Raw genomic sequence first — 16,751 nt, 5'->3', positions numbered from 1 at the left:
CTGTTCAGGAGGTTTACAATCCAGCTGCAAAATGTCGTGTTAATTCAGATAACACACGATAATTATCACTACTAGGTTGCTAAGAGACCTCTATTCTGACATAAAATTTAAAACGGAACTGCTTCCTTTCAAACTTAAAGAGTAATCAGAGAGCTTCAGTTGATGGAAATGTTAAATCAGAAGCAGCCAAAGATCAACGCGTGAGCAGAAAGTTCTTTGTGTGTCTAAAAAAAATAATGCTTCTCTATGGCTGGAATAAGGCCCAGAAGTTGTTTTTGATACACAGTGGTGCTAAAAACCAGGTAAAAAGCATAAGTAACAATAAAAGAAGAAAAAAGTGTAAATATGTAAATAGTTTCTGAGATCACCTCAAGCAGATGCTAGTTCCGTAACCTGACCATGGAGATGCATTGCTGCATTGCATTGAATGAAAGGCTCTAATGAGACATGCTTTACAAGCTGTTTTTAGGCTTCTTTGCACAAAGACTCTTGATTTGAGAAGAAGTGGATAAAGTGCAAATGCAGAGCTAATATACAGTTTAAACCCTACTAAATACACAATTTCCACAGGCTTACCATTCTGTGCATCTTGGGTGGAGGTCTGCGTATACTATAGGAGTAGTAGTTGAGCATGGCATATTCAATCATGGCAGCAAAGACGAACAGGAAGCAGACGGTGACAAACAGGTCCATGGCCGTCACGTAGGACACCCTTGGTAGTGAGTTTCTGGCCACTGTACTCAGGGTGGTCATGGTCAACACTGTGGTGATACCTGGAAGGAATAGGAATAGAAGGAAAAGAGTGACAGTTTACAAAAAGAAAATAAAAATAAATAAAATAATTAAAAAAAAAACAAGTCATAGCACGACCTCTGGCTTGATTGATCCTACCCCAGTGGCTCATTTTCAAATTTTTGTCCTTAATGGCGATGACAGTGGGAATGGAGACTGGGATGTTGATGATGATGACTTTTTTTTTTTTTTTTTTTTTTGTATTGTTAATATTGCATACTATTAGTATGATTTCACTGATTTAATTATGAGGTAAATGAGTTTATTGTTATTATTTGTGTTATTTAGGCTATTGACAAGCTGACAAATCAGGACTAGAGCTGCTTCTGTGTAAGAAAATCGTTTAGTTAATAAAACTGATAAAGCTGTACAATGTTTGAGCCTTTCTAGTGAAAGTGCAGCATTTCGTGCTTTGAACCTCAACATCTGTCATGAGATTATGTTAAATGAATTCATCCGTACAGTTTTCCTTCCAGCATCGGCTGTAAATGGACTCTGCATCAACCCTACAATTATGTGAAAATGAGAAATATTGCTCTCCTTTTTGTGGATACACAAATTGAACCAAGTCCTACCTTGTTCAGTGATTACTGGAAATGCACAAAATTTAAAATGTTTTTACCTCATTGAAATGGTATAATTACAACTATCTTAATCTGAACTAATTGTCATTTAATTATATAATATAACATTACGCTGCATGAAAACAAAACAAAATAATTACTGTCATCAGAGCTGTTGTGGAGAAAAACAAATGCTTGGGGTGTAATGCAAACTAAAAAGAAAATGTCAGGTAACTTTTTTAAAGACCTTATCAGGTGTAGGAATTTATCATTTTTATTTCTTGAATCTTGGATTAAAAAAGAAAAAAAGAAAAACCTTTTATTTTCATCTGAAGAATTAAGATAAAAATTGTGATCAAAAAGTTTTTTTCTTGTATGAATAAATGTGTGTGTATATATATATATATATATATATATATATATATATATATCCAACTCAAACCTTTAGAAATAATCCTGCCAGTTTTTCTTTTCTTCCTTATAGACTCATTCTTCACTCTTCTGCTTGATCCCCAGCAGTTTAGTCCCTATAATGGTTGTTTTCTTCTCTCCCTCCAGCATCAGGGAGACCTTTTTCCTACTCTGAGCAAGTAAAACCAAGCACTCTAGATTTTTAAAGTGTTTCTAAATTCCTTTTTGGCTCCTTTTTTTGCTTGAAATTCTTCACTTGCACAACTGTTCATTTTGTACCAGAAACTCTTTCTCTTTATAGCTGAATTTCCTCCTGCTGTGTTGTACTCTCTGAATTAACTGTCACTTGTTCTGCAGGCTTCTGGTTTTTAGGTCATCACACTGTTTCTGCTTCACTATCTTGTTGGCCTCCTTCAGTTGCATACCTAGAAACCTGTTGGCACCAGCAAAAGCTTGACAAAGCTGACGTTTGAGCTCATGAGTGTTGTTTAAGATTTGATCTCATTACTGTGACCATTACGTAGCTGTTCTCTGAGAACTTCAGTTGCTTGCTCAGCATTATGTTACATTCACTGACCCGTTAATTTGCGTGCTCCAAGGTTTTATTGGTAGTGGTTTTGCAAATACTGCAATAAGTCTTTTTCAATCTTTTGCAAAGTACTACATGTGGTTGTTTAAAGGCAAAAGAAAGGGAAAGGTGGGAACTACAGGAGAGACACCACCTCCTCGTGCTCACAGGCAGGTCGTAGAGTATGGCTTACAGCTGACTGCCGCATTTGCAGCTCCAGGATTCATTTCCTCACTTCACTGGGGTGTTTGATAGTTTTACATATGAATTCAGATGTTTGTTCCATGAAAAGACTGAAGACTGTCAGCAATTACTCTCCAATATTTAACCCTTTGAGCTCTATGCCTATTTTTTAAGCCTATATTTCAAAAACCCATAATGAAATGTGTATTTCCATCAAATGGTAGAACAATATTTTAACGTTGTGTCTGCAAATGTCAGCTGAGTAAAAAAGAAGCAGAACAAAATGATTTGCTTTGAGTTTGGTGCCATCTCAACATAGAAAGTTTTTAAAGATTAAAATTTGAAGTAATTTTCAGCTTTGTCTCCACAGAGCTGAGGTCTTGTGGTCAAAATTAGTTCATAATGATTCCTTAATTCACCAAATTTTAACACTGCCATTAAAACCTTTTGAGAGATTTTTCCTATTTATAGTATATCTAAAGTTATTGGTGAACTGGTAAAGAATTTAAGATGCACATTCTGCTATAATACATCATATGTGTTTTATGACAATTATACTTTAAGATATGTTTCGCAAGTTTAAATTTACATTAAAGATTTACCTTGCATTTTTTTTTATGTCTTTAAAGATAATTAAGTGAACTGAGAAACACTTTTTCTTTAAAGGGAATACTAATTTTTCTGGAGGATAGTGGCTGCTGGCAGTAATGATCTCGTTAGAGCAGTACTACTGAACTTGGACAGGTTTTTACATTGAGGCGACCCTAACGACTAATCCAGCATCCTGTCTCTTCTCTGAGCTCTTTCCAGCCAGTAAAAGTCAGTCCAATGTTGACTCATGTCTCATCTCTTGCTCTGTCGTGTTCTTTATTTTCCTCTTTCTTCCCAGTAATGTCCTCTTGTTTTTTTGGTTTTTTTTTTTAAGGATGAATCAGCCATAGTGCATGTTCAAATTAGACAGCGTGTTGGTATCCAGTCGTTAGTGTGTAACCTGGTGCCGTAATGCAAAGTGCTGCTGTAAAGCTATGCATCGTCCAGGAAAAAAAGTTGTGAAGTACAGTTTATCAGCCTCTGGATGCTCCATGCCAACAGAGGCTCCAGGAATGTACATCATAAATGTCAGTATGCCATCAAGAGTCACAAACATATGTTTAGGGTAAGAAAGTTACACAAGTGTTGGGAATCTGGTACCATCCCGGAATTCTGGTGTGTGGCAATTGGTGCTGGGAGGGAATTAAAAAAAAAAAAAAAAAAAAAAAAAGGAAAAGTAGAATACATGCGCGCAAATAAAATAGCTAACTGCTGAATGGATACCTGTTGCTCTCAACCAGCCATCATTTAAGAGCCCACTCCTAATTGGTTTACTAGTGACATTTATGGCAAGCCTTATGGGAGCTGGTGCAAAGAATTTAAAGAACCGGATTCCTGTTTCTGCACATCATGCTTTTGAAAACTGGTATTCACTACAAAATGTTTTGTCATGCCATGAGTTGGACACAGTTCATAAAACAGCTGTACGAGCTTTACATATGACTGTTTGCTAGAGGCCACAGTCACTTCGGACATACCATCATCCATGGGCGTCGCACACATTTCCATGGTGGGAGGCCTCTAGACCCACCCTTATTTTGCTGTTTTTATTTTTTTTAAACGTCTGCACAAATGTTGCTGCTCCAGTTGCAACCTCCTCTCCTCCTCCTCCCTTTCCTGATGCTCCTTGACTCATGACAGGACTGTCAGTGATCAGCTGATTGGCTTTTCTTTCCCTGTGGGTCTCTCTTGTTGTTGATTGTTCAGCTCATGCTAAGGAGGAGGAAACTAGCAGGATGTTGATGCAAAACAGTTTCAATTAGATGGCCTTTTATTTGCATTTGTTTTTTTTTATTTTTTTATTATTAGCTGAGGTTTGCTGGTGACACAGCTATAAAATCTGCTGGTCATAATACAGCAGATGGATCAGGTTCAGATATCTAGTGAGTGTCAAGAGGATGTCTTCTCCAAATCAGTGGTGCTGTGCAGATGTTGGATAGGCAGGTTTACCTTTTAGGAGCCATGAATGTGGTGAAGGGAATCAATATCTAAATCCAAATTTTTATTTATTGTGTTACTGCTGCCATGTTAACCAGGCCAAGCTCCTACAAAAGTCATTGTGGTCATTAGTCAATCTTTCTATTGGTGGTTGGCCTCAGAAACTGCTCTATAGCCAGCATTTTTGGCCATGCTTGGCCCTGGACCACAACATGCCCAAGGTATGCAACAGTGGCATGAGCAAGCTCAGACTTTACCAAGTTTAATGTCAGCTGCGCCACAGCCTAATGTTGTTTGCATATCTTTAACCAGAACTCCCATGTAAAAGAGATTTATAATCTCAATGGGATTTTTTCTGGTTAAAAAAAAAAAAAAAGAGAAAAATTAAACAAGTCTTGATGAGATGAAAAAATGTATCACTTTATTAGAAGATGATAGGAAAGGTTGGACCTTCGAAGGGATTCTTGGCAGAAAGAAAATGGATCTGATAAGTGCATTTATTTGTTTATCAAATGAAACTTTATCAAAAATTACTCAAGTTTTTTACAGATGGTGTTTTGTTGGTTTCCGCAGGTTCCATGTTGATACTTTAATTTGCACAGAGGTTTGGGAGCCAAAAAAACATTACTTTTACAGTTTTATCCTGGTTTAACTTTATGAAATATTATACCAGTGATTTAACCTCCTTTTAATAGTCCAATAAAACTTTCAAAGGAGCTGAGGTGTTGTGCTTGAGGGGAACATAAATTTGAGAATAATCTGCATAACCGTGAAAAGAGACTACATAGTTTTTAAAAGTAACAGCCTAGAGGAAGCATAACAAGAAGAGGACAAGTGAGCTCCACTCATGATAGAAGAATTCCCTTATCCTGATTAAAAAAAAAAAAAAATACCTCTGTCATTTAAGTAAGATTTAAACTGTTATAAAGCAGCTGGATAGCACAGTTGGAAGGGCATCTGTTTCCAGACCTGAGTCTGGGATGAATATTAACACCTTCCAGTTCGGTCATTAGGCTAGAGCCTTAATGCCTACTGCCTAACCACCTTCATATGTAAGTTGCTTTGGAGAAACGTGTCTGCGAAATGACTGCACTAAATGGCTTTCTTTGAGCTGAGTGTAGTATTCTGATGCAGATATAAGGATTCTATGGTCAACTGTATCAAAGGAAGCACTGAGATCTAAAAGAACTAAAATGGAATTAAACCTCAGCGTCCGTAAAGAAAAGATCATGAAAGTGTTGCTAGGTTCAAATTTCGCATTTAACCAATTTACATATTTTGAAAATCAGGCAGAAAAACCGACCTGAGAAATTTTCTCTCTCCCACCATAAGTCCAAGTAAGAAAAGGCCAGACCCGTTCATTATTTAGTTTACTTTTATTTTACAAGATCAATTATAAAGAATAAACATTAAGTGCAGAAACATATACGCTCACGTTTGTTGTAAGATAAAAGACACGTCTTCCCTCTTACTTGTTCTAGGGTCCTTATATTTCACAAATTCTCTCCTTGTTCATGCTCTGTGACTGACCCTTTCTAACAGTCATAAAATCTCTACATACAAATCCAGGCATCAATCTGCTCACGCACTCAAGAAACTTTAACCTCTCCTAAACTCGACTCATGTTGTCAGCTTTCGTTAGGGGCACCACAGTGTGAAAACCTGCCAAAGTTCAATAGCTGGGCTTTAAAAGCCATTAAAAGTGTAACTTCAGTTCAGTGAACCACTTGACTGAAAAACTGCAGTAAGATCACTGTTACTGTTGCAGTTTGCAAATTGTGCCACTAGGTGGCACTGCAGCACACTCTGCACCTTTAACTTATCAGACATGACTGATAAGACAGGTAGTTTGAGAGGTAACGGCTTGAATGAAATATGTGACAGTGACTAATTTCAATGCAAGTAACTGCATGTAACAGTGGCACATGTGTTAAAATAAATTATTTTAAATTTTGTTTCACTGTATCATCAGTGTCATTGTTGGAAAAAAATTACTTCCCATTGTTTCTTAAAAAAAAACAGTGTGCTCACTTGGTGAAATGAAATCAATTCTTTCAAAGAAGGATGAACCCAGTGACAGTAATGCCCAACGGGGGCATTGATATTTACTGCTGACATGCACATCATTTTCTTGAGTTTACCATGTTTTTCCTTGCATCCTCCCTTCTTTCTCTTCATGCAGTATCTCTCCCTTTGTCTCCCCTCCATCCCTTTCTCGTGCTCCATCTTTCTTCTTGGTCTCTTTTATCCTCATCCCCTACATGTCTTTCATGGCAGTGTGTGCCTCTGTTTTCGCCTGTGGTTTCCATAGAGACGCTCCCTTCTATTTCAAGCCACCTCTTTTTGTCTAGTGCTTGTCTAGACTTTCTCATTTTTCCTCACTCATTAGATTTAAGCACCCGACCAGGTAAATGAGCAACACTCTGCTTCTAATATGTCATCATTGTCTCTGGTACGAGTCAAGTGTATTTCAAACAGTGTGTTTAATAAATGTCATCATTTTGTTTAATTTTCTTTCTTTTTTTAGGTAATTTTTGCTTCTTTTACTTTATATTTCTCGATGGCAAGCTGTTCATGGCTTCTTTTGCAAATCAAGGTCACAATATTTTTTTCTTTGCTCAGTTTGAATCATTCTGTGGAAATTGTCGCTACATGATGCCATAGCAACTGAGTGATTCCTGTGTGTGCAGGCGATCCAAACCACACAGTCTCACATCTACAGGCAAAAACAAGTGCCACCACACAGAAGTGAGAAAAGCTCCATAACATATGCCTGCAAAACACAAACCGCAAACATCCTCACAGTGCAAATTTCCTCAGTAGTACGATCAAAACAACAAGAACATGGTTTTCTGTTTTGTAAAGGAGATTTGAAGAAAGCGAGAGCCATTATGTCCAGGGGTTAAGTCCCCATATGATATTTTACATGTGAAATGTCCATAGGCAAAGCACTGAAGCTGATCCTGATGCCAGGTGAGCTTATTGCATGGAAAATCCTCCATGAATTAAAAGTCCAAAGTTCTAGAGCAGGATACAAATTTCTTTTATTAAAAAGGTACAACACAAATGCAACAGATTTACTAGTTATTAATGACACTGACTTTTATGTATCCAGGTGCGCAGCTGGTAGAATAGACCACGATGTATGTTCATGGAGTGTCTATAAATAATACCAAGGAGTTCCAGTTAAAGATTAGGAACCAGGTCACAAGACTGCATTTATTTCATTGTAACACAGTGGATCCTATTTAAACCCAAACACACCTGCCCTGAGAAGGGAGTCGCCATAGGGTGCAGCCAAGGAAGCCACCTGGCCACTCATCTTAGCACATGCATATGCACACACACACATACACCCACACTCACACCCATACACACATCATCCACAGCATAAACACACATCATACAAATGTCCCTGTCTTACACCCCAGCACTTCCCCCTACAATCCCCCAAACCCTACTCAGCCCCCCCTTCTAACCCCTACACCCCTCCTGCCCCCGGGCCATACCCTGGGTCCCAGAGCAGCAACCAGACACCAGGGCATGCCCCAACCCACACCATTGTAGCACATCCGGGCAGGCCCAGACCCCGGGCACATACGGACCCCACCACCTCGGAGGGAGACGGGGCCACCCCAGGAACCAGAGCCCAGAACCCCCACCCAGCCCGCCCCAGAATAGCCCGGCCATCTCGACTAGAGCCGACGCCCACTGACCCAGGCACCACCAGTGGCCTCACCCCCTGCTTTGAGACAACCCCAACCACTGGCCCCCACAGCGCCAAACAGAGCCAGACCCAGAGCCGCCCCCACCGCAGAGCAGCCAGGTCCCGCACAACGGGAAACCACCAAGAACCCGCAACCACCAGTCACTCCAGGCCATTTTCCAGCCCCCAAAGTGACAAGGTCACAGTCCTCCACCTACACTAAGTGATGGAGCTAATCAAAGGGGACCAGAGTAATCTCAAATTTCAGTCAGTAAGGGTTTTATGTCCCTTTGGATAGAAAAAATGCCACTGAATGCCCACCTTTAGTGAAAGTAGTTCTACTCAAAACCAGTAGAAACATGTTAGTTCTCTGGAGAGAGCCAGTTCAAAAACCACAGCTAATGTGGTTTAAAAAGGCAAAGATGTGTCAAGCCTCCTTCACATACGTTTTCATTTAAGTTTTCAGAAAATATTATGAGAAATAAACGCGTTGCAACAAATCTAAGCGATCCTTTGAAAAGTCTCTCCTCAGTCATGTTATTTTAGTCTTTTCCAGATCAAATGCAATTCACAGATGTGTTGCCATGCTGCTCTTTAATGTTTATTACATGGTCTTCAAAACAAGCAAAATCCCCTCAAGCATGCACATATAGGTTGTAGTGAAAGTAGTTTTTTTTTTCTTTTACAACACTACTGTGTTTTCGACATCTAGAGCTAAATATACATATTTGATGTATGACTGCCTGTTTTAGCTTTACATGGCAGTGCTCAAAAAAATTGTTTTTGCTTTGAAGAGAGCGTTCATTAGCTTTGTAGAGACAGTTCAACTTTTTACAAAAAAGTACCTCAGAAACACTGAATGGCTGGTGTATTTCTGTCCAGTTGCTAGTGTGTCCAACTGTAAAATGACACAACATACTTGGAGATAGATTGTAAAGTAGTTTCTCAGCCCCGGGAAGCTGCAAGCCAGTGACGGCTCTAGAAAAGTACATCGTGAATGTCACTGTGCCATAAAAACAAGTCAAACATATATTTTAAAGGTCATAAACGTACATAAGGCTACTTTAAAAGAATGGATCGCTGTCAGAGAATGTTGTTGCAGGTGATGTGTTTGTGTTTCTGGTGCTTCATTCAGTTAATAAAATTAGTTGCTGTTGTCTGAAGATAGCCTTCTTGGCTTGAATTAACTTTCAGCCAATCAACATTTGATCTACCTATAATGTTAGTTCCACTGGCTTTGCATTGTTGGCTTTTTATTAGAGGACAGCATGTCTTTCTCTTTCATTGGAAAAATGAACCAGACTTTAAAAATCTGTAAGCAACGAGAGCTACATGAATGGATATGTATACAAAAGTTCAAATCAAGCTTAATTACGAACCATAACGATTGTGTTTGTCGTCTTTGCATTAACTGCTGGAACCACAAAATTGCATCCGTGCAGGTTTTGGAGCACAGGTTCTCAACCTTTATGCTGTTGGGGCCCAACCTCTGGAGTACAAAGTGGTCCGAGATCCCTTCAAATATAATTTTTTCCCTTCAAATATTAACTCACTCACTCACTCTTGGTTTAATTTGCATTCAAGAACTAAACCAGATCCACTTACAATTTAACAAGACATTTATTTTGTATATGTGAACTTTCACATACAAGAAGATGCAGAACAGGCTAACAATTCATGGAATAAAATCAGGCTGCTCCAATAACAAATCTCAAATTAGGCTTATTAACACAAAAAGTCCTAATGATTGAATTTTCCAACAGCCAAAACATAGAGGGAAAATAACAGCTAAAACTTTTAAACAATTTATATATATATATATATATATATATATATATATATATATATAAACTTCTAAGAATTTTTCCAGAGTTGTCGGTCAGTGACACGACAGACATTTTCTGCATCTGTAGCTAATTTTCTTTTCAGTTTCTATTTGTCTTTTGAAAAATTCTACCAATGTTCCAACAAGCGTTGGATGTTTGGTTTCTAGATGCCTTGTTAGTGTTAAAGGCTTCAGTGATATAAAGCATTAGCTAACACTGGGCTCACGAGGCTACTTTGTTACCTCTGTAACCATGCGTAAACATACAAAACCATTCATAATGAGCTGGATTGTAGCCTTTTTTGCCCTTTGGAGGAGGTGGGTTGGTTCCACTTTCTTTTTTTTTTCTTTTCCTTTATTTTGTTATTTTTTTTTTGTTTCAAATACTTCTCTATAACCTTTGCTCTGGACTAGCAGCTAGCTGAGTGTCTTCTGCGTATATAACAAACTGGTGCATTACTGCCACCAAGTGGTGGGAAGCTGCATTGCAACTGAGCGTGTTGTTTATAACGATAATAACGTATCTCTAGTGTCTTCAGTTGATAATTTATCCAGTACTGCAGCCCTTAAGTGCAAAGCTGAAAGGTTTTTGAAGTCCTTCAAGTGGTGCTCAAGGCCTAAGCATGGGCCACAGTCCTATTGTTAAGAATCACTGTTTTTTTGGAGTAATACCAAACATCACAATGATCCTTAATGTGAGAATAAAAGTCAAATGTAACATAATTAGTTGGAATATGTCTGATTAAAAAAAAAACAAGAAACAGACAAAAATGTATGTCATTTCCAGAATTTCAGTTTTCTTTTGAGCTGGAAAGCTCTCGAACAGATTTCCCTCTACATCGACTGACGCGGGGTAGGAGGCAGTGCACATGGAGGCTGACACACTCTCTAGTGAGAGCCTTGTTTGTTTATGGCAATTATGCTGATGTTTTTAGATTAATGTGCCAGTGATTGAGGTTAAAATGAAACCAGTGGCAACTTCAATTTAATCTAAGTGTGTGTCCACACACTCTTCAGAGGCTATGACTTTGAGCCACAATCCCATGTAATCAGTCAAATAGCCCTCCAGCAGTCCCTTCTGACAAGAGACACTCTGGACTAAACAGACTGAAGAGAGCAATTTGTTTACTCAGTCATGTCTAATCTATTGGTCAGATGGACAGAACACTAGCTTGAATTTTGTTTTTGATTACATTACACAAACTTCCTTTTGCTTTGAGACATCTCAGCACAGCCGTGTAACCTCGACGTTAACTTAATTTTATTTTGTGAAATGCCTATCAGGCATAAGACTGCTGTGGTGGAGAAAGAGTGCAAATTTGTTTCTCTTGGAGCAAAGCATGTAATTCAGATTCCCCCATCTCAGTCTGAGGGACTGATGTCTGTGAACCACCTATCTTTAACTTCCTGGCCTCTTGGTAGAGCCCCCATGAGGCACATTGTCAGCTTTTATATCCGAGCACACATATCACCATTGACAAGTGTTTGTGGGAATGATGGCTCACACAGTTTTTAAATGTTTTTAAATGTCATTTTTTATCCTGCCACACCCATATCATGAAAACTAAGCTTTTTTTCTCGTTGCACATGGGTTCTGCTTAGTGAGAAATCATTTTCAAGACAAAAACAAAACCAGAGTTTTGCTTGTTTAAAAGGATTTTATCTGTGGTTAATAATGAAACTGGTCACAATGGGTGTGGGTATAATTGGGGCCTTTCTGATCAAAACACCACAATCAGCTGCTTTAGGAAATACCCAAAGTGAGAAATGTTTGGGCAGTGGTGACAGATTCTCAGTGGCTGTATAAATTCTGACTCATTTCCAACGGGAGCAAAGCAGAAAATAGTATGACACTGACACGGAGCCACAGTGTCTGCTGAGGGAATAAGCTCTGATGGATGAATGGGACAACAAAACATTGAGTACAAGGGAAATGTGTCCTGCTGACAGCCAGTGCTGGTTGCTTATACCCATGTCCTTATTATGCCCCTTTATAGGGAATAAATCCAAAGAGGAGTAGTCTGGTCCCAGTAGGTTTTATTCCAGTAAGGCTGGAAATACAACAGTCCTGTGTGATAACCATGAAGAGATAGAGAGCAAGTTTAATACTGCTATGTTAATGTTCTGCCTTGCTTAGATCAAGTTTCCCATTAAGAAGCTACACTTTTTCACAAAGATTATAACCATTGTACTTTGTGCTACAATTCATTATCTCCTATACAAGACTGTCCTCCCAAAAAACAACCAGTTAGACATTTGTTTACTCAGCCAATAACATATAATTATGTTCGATGAATATGGGACTTCTAGTGGTAGTGAGAGCAACTGCGTGTTGGGATTTCCTCCTTTTAGTACCACCGCTCACTTTTTCAGTCACAGGAACCAGGAACAAAACAGAGTTCGATGTGGGGGGATTTCAGCCCCAAAAGGGCCCCAGGTAGGGGAAAGTACTTTTGACACCACCCTGAAGTGTTGGGGTGGGGTTGGTCGAGTTGAAAACTTTTGATAGGTCCAGTATTCCCAACCCTTTTATTTCCTAATCTGTTAAATTGCATCTACACAAAGATGGAACAGATTTTGTAATAATTATTAAGCTCCTTTTTTTTTTTTTTCTTTTAGTCCTAACCTTGATTATTTATTTAACTCAAGTTCTAAAGAATGTTGGTTTCCTAAAACAAACAATAAGGTGACAAGTGTATAACGTAGTTTGTTAGACAAAATTAAAAAATAAAAAATAAAAAAAAGGAAATTCTTTGGTCAAGCCCACATGGCATGGTTGGAAGCCTCATGTGTGTTTAAGCCATCATGTCATCCAAGCTTTTTCCTTCCTTCTGAAGACAGAACATTCTATTCGTCTTCAGCATCCTTCACATGCATATTTCAGTCTGTTATTAGAGAGCTTCCACATGCGTAGCCATACGGCGGAGCAGTACCACTAGAAACACCTGGGGGAAGTGTTGCGCAATATAGCCAAAATGAAGAAACCATATTGCACTTGATGACCGCACAGACCCCCGCTGTCCACAAGGCTGCCTCGTTTGTATGTCCTTGTGAGAATGTACATTATCATGATCTTCTCCATCGTTACCATTCGGAAGTGAACTCTGAATTCTGCACTGCCCTTTAGTGAACATTTCCTAACAATGATGCCAACGTAAAGGGCGCATGGGAGTATGTGGGCAGTGGCGTTTAGCATTTAAAATGGACAGACTGATGTACGTTAAGGTAGCATAAATGAGCTCTTAGGAGGAATAAGTTCATTCTTGAATTAAATACTTGAAAATTAGATGCGTTGAAATGCTCAAGCAAATTGTATTTGCCTCCTGTGGTCTCTAGGCATGGTAGATCAAAATGGTTCATATTCAAGGGTTTAAAACATGTGGTGCTTCATGCTTATTTCAGCTGGAGGACCTGCTGATTTAGCACAAATTATGTGGCGCTTCATCAGTCTAGTATATCGTCCAAGACTGTTCTTTTGAATGGATAAAAATATATATTTTTATCCTTATCAAAACCTTAAATGTGAGCAATTTCTACATCCAACAGTTCAGACAGCGATTCAAAGACTCCATGGTAGCAGCAGTTATAGCCTCAAGCTGCTAGCTTCAAGCCAATATGAGTGAGCCACAGAGTTCTGCACTGCTCATTTCTTCTAAACTCCTCAGTTTTTATTTCTTCCCGTCCCCCCCACCCTCAAAGTTGAATTCTTTAGTCACAAAGGATGCTTAAGGCACTTTCTCAGATGAAAAACCTTTTTTTCTACATAGGACATGGCAACACCTGTAAAGGCTTAGTTTCTCTTAAAGATGTTGCTATTGGGATTACACTTTGTGATGCTTTCAGCAGTTAACATGATTCAAACATATAGGCTTTGCTGCCTCATATTTGGTGTTATCATTGACACCAGTAGTCTTTAAATCTGATGATCAACTTGTCTGATTGTGGACGGGACTACGTACCATCCTACCTCATTTAATGGATTGTCATTCTCCTCCCTTCCTGCGCCTTTGGTATTTTGGATGGCATGGGAATTCTGTTTGCTTCTCTGTATGCAGACCACCATTTTCATCCTTCTCTATTTAATAGCTTCTTTCAGTTATAGACTAGTAATGATATGATAAAAATGAAATATCTTTCAAATTAAAGACTTTTTGCTGCACTGAGTCTAGCAGGGCTATCTTTTCTAGAGATACCCAAATGGAATATCTGTTGTTTATCATTTGGGGGAAATGTTATTTACCTGTGTGCACAGCAAACGTGTAATCTGATATACTCCCAGATTTTCTGAAAATCTATTTGATAGTAGGACTTAGCTGAATGGAAGTACAACATTTAAGGACCAAGAAGGCTGAGCCTCTTTATGTACCGCACATTTTCTTACACAGCTCAGGGATCATCGGTAAACTTTAAAGGTCATGCTTTCTAAAATGTATCCAAATATAGATCTTTATGTGACCGCTGTGGGGTGTTTTCTGCCTTGTGCACATGCTCCAGCTCTGTCCAAGTAATTTTCAGAATCTACAGTACTGCAGAGTAACCCCTCTACTTCATGAGTGCCCCCTAAACAGGGGCAGCTTGAGAAATGTGCAGTACAGAAGATCTGTGCACACTAGGAAGTAGCAATTCTAACATATAGCATACCTAAATTAAGGGAAGAAAGTCAGCTAAAAGACTACCCAGCATTTGTATCCAAACAAAACACTCAAACCCCAAGCAATTGTATGGGAATGTAACAAAAAGACAACAGTACGGTCTACTTAAGAGCTTCTGCTAATTTTTTCACTTCAAGCAAACCACACAAACAAGGTCACATATGAAAGCAGTAACCCTGCTGATTACATCACTGTGTGAAAAAAACTGTGGGAGCTAGTAGCCAAAATCATAAAGTAGATCTAACTTTTGCTCCTGTCGACTAAGAACAGGAAATTGAGGTTGCAATCCACACAGACTCATCAAAATTGAACAACAGAAGATGGAAAAAGATGCCTGGTCTTGAGAGTTACCATTTCAGCTCCACATTCAGATTGTCGGGTCATAATTTGGTTGAAACATCATGAAATAATGGATCCATCCTGCCTTGGATAAACACTTCAGGCTGCTGGTGGTATATTGGTGTGGGGGATGTTTTCTTTGTACACTTCAGGCCCCTTAATACCAACGTGGCCTGGTTTAACCACCACAGAACCTGGGCATTGTTCCCCCTTATTACCAGTGTAGCATCTTCTAATGGCTACTTCCAGCAGGATAATGCACCATGTCACAAAGCTCAAATCATCTCCAGCTGCTTTCTAGAACATGACAATAAGTTCACTGTACTCCAATGGCCTCCACAGTCACCTGGAGCCTTATTTAAAAAACTGGCATAGGTACAAAAGCTGGCAGAGGTACAAAAACCGGCGTATGCCAAATGTAGTCAACTTTTGGGATTTATAACCAAACTTGACGGGAAAATGTTCCTACCTCCATGGCAACTCTGATTCAGGCGTACGCACAAAATCTGGTGGATTTCCTTTAAGTTATTTATTCTTAAACAATGCTTTTTTTTAAATTGTTGTCCCAATTTCTGTCCAGACGGTCTTTATTTCCTGCAGCTCCTTGTCCACCTGGTTAATAGCGGTGATTGTGTCCCTCTGCACCGCCCACCCAGCTGGAGCACCCAGCGAGAAAGAAATATTTAACACCAAATAAACTGCTAGCAATCTCAGATGTATCGTACATATTTATTTTATAAATTAAAACAAATCAATGTTATCATTACTGTAATTTAGCAGACGGTTTTCACCTCTCTGGGAAGTGAACTTTGGCCTATCGCATGGGAGACGGATGCTCTACCGGCTGAGATATCCAGCCATGTGTTTTGACTCCTCTGGAATGTCTTGTATTCGGGATCAGCCACCCGCTGCCACTATTCTGTCTTTCTGACACCAGTAATGCGCACGCCGTGCCCACCAATAAAACATTTTTACGTTTGTCAACATGGTCCATCAGGACCTCTGTCTCACACCGTGAAAAATTACACTTCTTAACTCCTTTTCCCTCCCAAGCAATCATGCAAATGATGTGATGAATATGTCTCATAGGCGTCCATTTGACCATTTATAGCCACCATGTGGGCGTGGGAAGGCGTTCCCTCACAGGCGCCTGCTTAAGAGTAGATTCTGATTGATGAATGGAAACAGGTGTAGGACATGCGTGCATGTGCTTTTATAAATCTGAAAGTAGAAGTGCACAGCATTTGCTTTTTGTGCAGCAGACGCCACCTGTAGTTTGCTTTGCTAAGCACAGTTTTATAAATAAGGCCACAGATCTCAGTCCAGTAGAGCAGCTTTGGAATGTGGTAGAATGGGAGATTCTCATCATGGATGTACGGCAACTGTGTGATGCTGTCATGTCAAAATGGAACAAAATATCTAAAGGAATGTTTCCAACACCTTGTTGAATCTATGCCACTGAGACTTAAGGCAGTTTTGCAGGGAAAAGGTGATCCAATTCCATACCAGTAAGATGGACCTTATAACGTTCATGTGAGCAGTGTCACAGCTATGACAATCTCTGGACTCTTTTATAAACATCGGTTTACAAGCTCAAATATAAACATTCTATAACATGAGCACACAACTCTAAACCCAAAACCTGAACATTGTTATTGTAGGTCTTGAGGACATGTTATTTCTG

General features: G+C 39.2%; 1 protein-coding gene across 1 annotated transcript in view; it reads right to left on the bottom strand.

The window, feature by feature from the left end:
- LOC121635446 (gamma-aminobutyric acid receptor subunit gamma-3-like) overlaps window positions 1–16,751 on the bottom strand; it is a 156,311-nt gene that overhangs the window by 5,715 nt on the left and 133,845 nt on the right. Inside the window, exon 9 of the mRNA XM_041978582.1 lies at window positions 577–773. Within this exon, the coding sequence (XP_041834516.1) occupies window positions 577–773 (197 nt within the window). The remainder of the gene's footprint in view (window positions 1–576; window positions 774–16,751) is intronic.

The sequence above is a fragment of the Melanotaenia boesemani genome, chromosome 24, assembly GCF_017639745.1.
Source record: "Melanotaenia boesemani isolate fMelBoe1 chromosome 24, fMelBoe1.pri, whole genome shotgun sequence".
NCBI lineage: Eukaryota > Metazoa > Chordata > Actinopteri > Atheriniformes > Melanotaeniidae > Melanotaenia > Melanotaenia boesemani.
The sequence above is the reverse complement of the archived record's forward strand: the minus strand, read 5'-3'. Positions and strand labels throughout refer to the sequence as shown.